The 6349-nt window shown below is 34.6% G+C and overlaps 1 protein-coding gene across 3 annotated transcripts in view; it reads right to left on the bottom strand.

The window, feature by feature from the left end:
- Window positions 1–6349, bottom strand: part of LOC106468966 (paired box protein Pax-5-like) — a 37260-nt gene that overhangs the window by 22782 nt on the left and 8129 nt on the right. For all 3 annotated transcript variants that reach the window (XM_022397362.1, XM_022397363.1, XM_022397364.1), the window contains exons 3-4: window positions 3183–3380; window positions 1132–1322 (exon numbers count right to left, since the gene is read on the bottom strand). In XM_022397362.1, the coding sequence (XP_022253070.1) occupies window positions 1132–1322; window positions 3183–3380 (389 nt within the window). The remainder of the gene's footprint in view (window positions 1–1131; window positions 1323–3182; window positions 3381–6349) is intronic.

Below are 6349 nucleotides of genomic sequence, written 5' to 3'. Positions count from 1 at the left end.
TTTATTATTTCTAATTTATTCTGCGGTGTTCTATAATTAAAGTATACCCTATTATAACTGTAGTTAGCAGTAGTGGTTAGAATGTTTAATGTATCTATTTTTATTATTTCTAATTTATTCTGCGGTGTTCTATAATTAAAGTATACCCTATTATAACTGTAGTTAGCAGTAGTGGTTAGAATGTTTAATGTATCTATTTTTATTATTTCTAATTTATTCTGCGGTGTTCTATAATTAAAGTATACCCTATTATAACTTTAGTTAGCAGTAATGGTTAGAATATTTAAAGTATCTATTTTTATTATTATATTTTTAGTATAGAGATTCTGCATTATTGGCTCGTATGTAGTTTTAGGACTAACCTAAATCTCCTAAGCTCTAAGAATATAAATAAGGATCTTGATTAAATCTGTGTCGACAGAACTGACAAATAATAAATAGATTTGTGACAGAAATTCCATCAGTAACTGGAGTACAAAATATTCTGTTATTAGTTCAAGAAATTCACAGCTAGCTTAGTTACGTATTTTATTACTCTTTCCAAGTTGAGTCTAAGAACAATGCTATAAAATATATTTCTGTCAGTGAGTGTTGAGCTTCAACCTTCTGTTTCTTCAAAAATCTACAGTGAAGTCGACATTTTTTTACCAGTTAGATTTCAACAGACTCTCTCTGTTAAAAATCCTGGTTTTATTTAAAACATTCCTGGAAATAATAAAACTGAAACTCTCACCTTTACCTCGTTTTCTTTTGCCAAGATTCCCGCTGGGATCTGGACTTACCTTTACCTCGTTTTCTTTTATCTAGACTCTCGCTAGGGTATGGACTTACTTCCGCTACGTTTTCTTTTGCCAAGATTCCCGCAGGGATCTGGACTTACCTTTACCTCCTCGTTTTATTTTATCTAGACCCTCGCTAGGGTATGGACTTACTTCCGCCACGTTTTCTTTTGCCAAGATTCCCGCAGGGATCTGGACTTACCTTTACCTCGTTTTCTTTTATCTAGACTCTCGCTAGGGTATGGACTTACTTTCGCCACGTTTTCTTTTGCCAAGATTCCCGCAGGGATCTGGACTTACCTTTACCTCCTCGTTTTATTTTATCTAGACTCTCGCTAGGGTATGGACTTACTTTCGCCACGTTTTCTTTTGCCAAGATTCCCGCTGGAATCTGGACTTGCTATACCCAGAATGCCATTAATGGAGTAGGACGGTGTCTGTTCCGGTGAAACAGTGGCGGACTGGGTGATTACCGAAGATGCGTTGGACGGACTCTGGCTGGATGAGCTTATTATTTTTTCCGTAACTTTGTTACGCACAATCCTGAAACAGGCAAGGGTTTCTTTTACTGGCGTTAACTAGACGGCACAACTAGGCTTATGGTGAGAATCGTTTATAACACAACAAGGCTTATGGTGAGACTAACAAGTAGATTGTTTTTAGAGACTGAGGCTTGACGTTCACGTGACTAACAAACGTTTCTGTGAAGGTAGATTGTGTTGAGAGACTGAGACTTGACGTTCACGGGACTAACAAACGTTTCTGTGAAGTAGGTTGTTTTCAGAGACTGAGGCTTGACGTTCACGGGACTAACAAACGTTTCTGTGAGGTAGATTGTGTTGAGAGACTGAGGCTTGACGTTCACGTGACTAACAAACGTTTCTGTGAAGTATATTGTTTTTAGAGACTGAGGCTTGACGTTCACGTGATTAACAAACGTTTCTGTGAAGTATATTGTTTTTAGAGACTGAGGCTTGACGTTCACGTGATTAACAAACGTTTCTGTGAAGTAGATTGTTTTTAGAGACTGAGGCTTGACGTTCAAGAGATTAGAGTCTTAAAAATGTGAAGGTAATTTAAGCAACAACTGGACTAACAAGAATATGTGAAGGTAATTTAAACAACAACTGAACTAACAAGAATATGTGAAGGTAATTTAAACAACAACTGGACTAACAAGATTATGCTTAGGTAATTTAAACCACAACTGGACTAACAAGATTATGTGAAGGTAATTTAAACCACAACTGGACTAACAAGATTATGTGAAGGTAATTTAAAGAACAACTGGACTAACAAGAATATGTGAAGGTTATTTAAACAACTAGTATATTGAACTACGATGAAATATATTTAACTGACAACACTAGTTAAGGTCCGACTTAATGATGAAATACATTTAACTGACAACACTAGTTAAGGTCCGACTTAATGATGAAATACATTTAACTGACAACACTAGTTAAGGTCCGACTTAATGATGAAATACATTTAACTGACAACACTAGTTAAGGTCCGACTTAATGAATTTCCTGTATTGTACAAATATGGACCTTGAGATTTCACAGTTCCAACTTCAGTTTCTACATATATATTGCCGTGGCTATGTGTCTAATCCACGCACAATTTCGTTTAAAATTCGGCGTGAAGATTTTCCTTAAAGGTCCATATCAGTCTTCGTGGGTATATATTAGCAAGTTTTATTATTAACTGTATAAAGCAAGTATTTTTTTTTCACTCGTCCCTCTTTATTGGTAAGTTATCAAGCTTCTCATTAGCTTAAAATGTTATATCAGAATTAGCAATATTAATTGTTACGAAGTGTACGGTGGTGGCATCTGTTATAACGTCGATTAACTAACTTATCCGAATTTTTCTTGTGTTTGGTATATAAATAGGAAAGACTAATTAATCTATTTTGTAACAAGTTCGGGGCGATATAATATAGAAGGATCTATAAAAATGTAACTACAAAAGATACTGATGACTTTAGTGCGAGTTAAGGATGAGTGACTTGAGGTGTAGTTTAACTATTTGTTATTGTAGGTGGAGAATCGTTACCAGAGACTTTAGAGAAAAATACTTCTTGTAAACTACGTTAGAATAGTATTAAAAGTTGATTTCTCTACGTTTAAGATGTAATAGAAAACTTTGATTTGTACAGATAGGTAAAAATAAAGTCTATGTTCAGTTTGACACACTCAAATTTCACATTTTCAGCACTGTATGATTGATAAATGTTAGTATTTTTGCAAACGGAAAAGTCCATTAGTTTTATATGCAAAGTAAAACTTAGTTTTACAGTTAATCTAAACTCTAGTGTTAGAGATAAACCGAACACTTTGGTTTACGTATTACCCTAACTCTAGTTTTACTGAAAACCTAAACTCTTTGACCACCTACCTGTTGATAGAGCTCACGCTAGGGATATTGTCTTGGTTACAGATCTTATCAGTCAGGAGCCTGTCTCGGATCTCCCAGGCAAACATAGTAGGATTTTTCATCTTATAGTTAGTAATAGCTTCTACCACGTAGGTAGTCGCCACTTTCGGTTTACTACCTCCGATGACGCCAGGTTTAATGGATCCGGTTTCATAAAACCTCCGAAAAAAGAAAAAAAAAGAAGATTTTGATTAATTAAGTCAGAAATGTAATAGACTGACTTTTCAATTCTTGAAATTTAGGTTTTGTTACAGATAATAGACTGACTTTTCAATTATTGAAGTTCAGTTGTTGTTACAGAATTGATGATGGCGAAATCTCTGAGTGAAATTGTATAATGAAACTTTAAACACAATCCCGTATTCCAGCAAGTTCCAGAAAAAGATCCACGCCATCTTTACGTTGAAAATATTATTGTGATTATGTCCTCGTTGTGGCTGTATCAGTTTAATATGAACGATGCCTTAGAGAGACACGGTTTTACTTTTAAAAATGAAAATTTTATAATTCTTTTAACAGCTACACTGTTCTTACACGATTTTATAATAATATCTATAAACGTTACACAGAGTTTGTAATAAATCCTGTCATCATCTGGACAGTTCTTACCAGATATCATACATCAACTCCTGCAGGTTTTACACAGCCAAGGCCAATGATAATAACAATAACGATATATTTATTTAAGGTAATCTGTAACTATCATTCGATGGTACTTCAGGTGTTACAAATCTGAAGTCAACCAAAATGCCTACAACACAACTGCTAAACACCAATATGTGATGTGACACATAAGTGTCTGGAACTTCGAGAATGTTCTTCACCGTAGCCAGTATAATCCAATATGTGATGTGACACATAAGTGTCTGGAACTTCGAGAATGTTCTTCACCGTAGCCAGAATAATCCAATATTTTGCTGACAACGTCGTAGAGATCAACTTTTGGAACCAAATACTTTTTTATTTTGTTAAAATCAAGACTTTTCGAGAGCTGCTGCTCATTTTTCGAACAATGCCAACAAGAATAGCGATCTGTAACCATTCAGCACGATCAACCCGTTTAATCTAGGTAATAAAAAATGCTTTGAACACCGGATTATTCACAAAATGCATTAAAGAGGCCAAGAAATGGCAAACATTGTTTTTGATCTGGGGGTCCGTTTTATACATTAGTTGCTAATCGCGAGTACTCCAATCCAATAAAAAATGTCACAAATCTTTAAGAAATTCCAACAGAACCAGGTAGAAATTGAGGACTAAAAAGGACTATTTTTTTTTCAAGAAATCTGGTTTGTTATTTTTATCCTGATTTGAAACGTTTTCCTTCAGTGGCATAACGAACATGTCACGCCGAAATCCTTATGTTATTATATTTTGGTAATCAAAATTTTAAAAATCAAAGCATGAATACGTTAGTATCCAATATAAATATGACAAAATCTTCTAAATCATAATACAGATTTGTTAAAACTTTGAAAATCGCGGCAGGTCAAGATCAAAACTTTAAAAATCACTTACAGCTAAAAAAAAGTTGGATGAAACCGTTCCACCAATAATAATGTGCACAAAAAGCAAGGGTGAAATTTTGTCAAGTAAATCTGTTTATTAGAACATGCTTTACAGATACATGAGTAGATCTTGAAAATTACAGCAGATACAAATCGAAATCTTGAAAGTCAAGACAGATACAAGTCGTAATCCTGACACTCAAGACAGATACAAGTCGAAATCTTGAAAAACAAGACAGATACAATTCTAAATCCTAAAAATAAAGACAGATACACATTGGAACCTTGAAAATTACAAGAAACAGAAGTAGAAATCCTGAAAGTCACACAGATACGAGTTGAACGTCTTGAAAGATAAAAGTCTAACTCCTGAAAATCACAAATTAATTAATTATTTCCAGTTCGATGCGAGGTTGGGTTTTTCTCAACTATAAAGTTATTTGAATGTAAACTCAGTAATTATACTTTTCACGGTTTTATATAATCGCAGATAGAAACAATCATACTCGCAGTTATAAAACGTTTAAAATGTAGATGATGTAATTTGTTCGGTACAGTGTTTGGAACCCAACTATCACCGATACGGATACCATTCACGGCGTCACATGAAAAGCGGAGCCTTCATATCGTCACGCATTTCCTGTCTACATGTGGGGTTCTTCCCTCACCGACGGTTTGGGAGGGTGTCTGAGTAAATCATCGCGCCTTTATATAATGAAATCGAACCCCTTGGGGCTGGAGTATTTGCTACAATTTATACAACGTTTAAACGCTTACAATAAAAAGGTTGATCTTGGGCCTGTGTCAGTTTCATTTGTAATGAAATATTAGAAGAGAGGTCAATACAGATTGTTCGTTACAACTCTTTGTGCCCCAACCGTGATTGAACAGTATGCTCGGGAGCTTAAAATGCTAAAGTTTGGGGTTCGATTCCAGCAATGAGCACTACCCATGTAGCCCATCGTACAACTTTGCGCTAAACAACAAAAAGTATCTGACCTTGACATGAACTCATTTGAGTTCAGATAGTTAGCGTGAGTGTGAGAATATGTAGTATAACTTTTTATTATAACTCTTGAAAATTAAATTTATTATAACTGTTTATAATATATAACTCTTGAATGTTTATCTTGATTACAAGTAAACCATTAAAAAATGATGTTCAATTTTTACTAACCTGTGCATTTAGTCGACTTAACATTAACTGAAGTAAAAAAAGAACCTAAGATCTGTCTATCACCTTACGTGCTTCTAACTGTATACCATGAGTTAGCTTTAAACCAAAACTACACGTTATTATGGTCAACTATATTCTATGAGTTAGTTTTGAACCGAAACTACACGTTATTATGGTCAACTATAGTCTTTGAGTTAGTTTTGAACCGAAACTACGCGTTATTATGGTCAACTATAGTCCTTGAGTTACCTCTGAAATGAAACTACACGTTATTATGGTCAACTATAGTCCTTGAGTTAGTTTTGAACCGAAACTACGCGTTATTATGGTCAACTATAGTCCTTGAGTTACCTCTGAAATGAAACTACACGTTATTATGGTCAACTATAGTCCTTGAGTTAGTTTTGAACCGAAACTACGCGTTATTATGGTCAACTATAGTC

The sequence above is a fragment of the Limulus polyphemus genome, unplaced genomic scaffold (genome assembly GCF_000517525.1).
Source record: "Limulus polyphemus unplaced genomic scaffold, Limulus_polyphemus-2.1.2 Scaffold3239, whole genome shotgun sequence".
NCBI classification, from domain to species: domain Eukaryota; kingdom Metazoa; phylum Arthropoda; class Merostomata; order Xiphosura; family Limulidae; genus Limulus; species Limulus polyphemus.
Note: the sequence above shows the minus strand (reverse complement) of the source record. Positions and strands in the feature narration are given on the sequence as shown.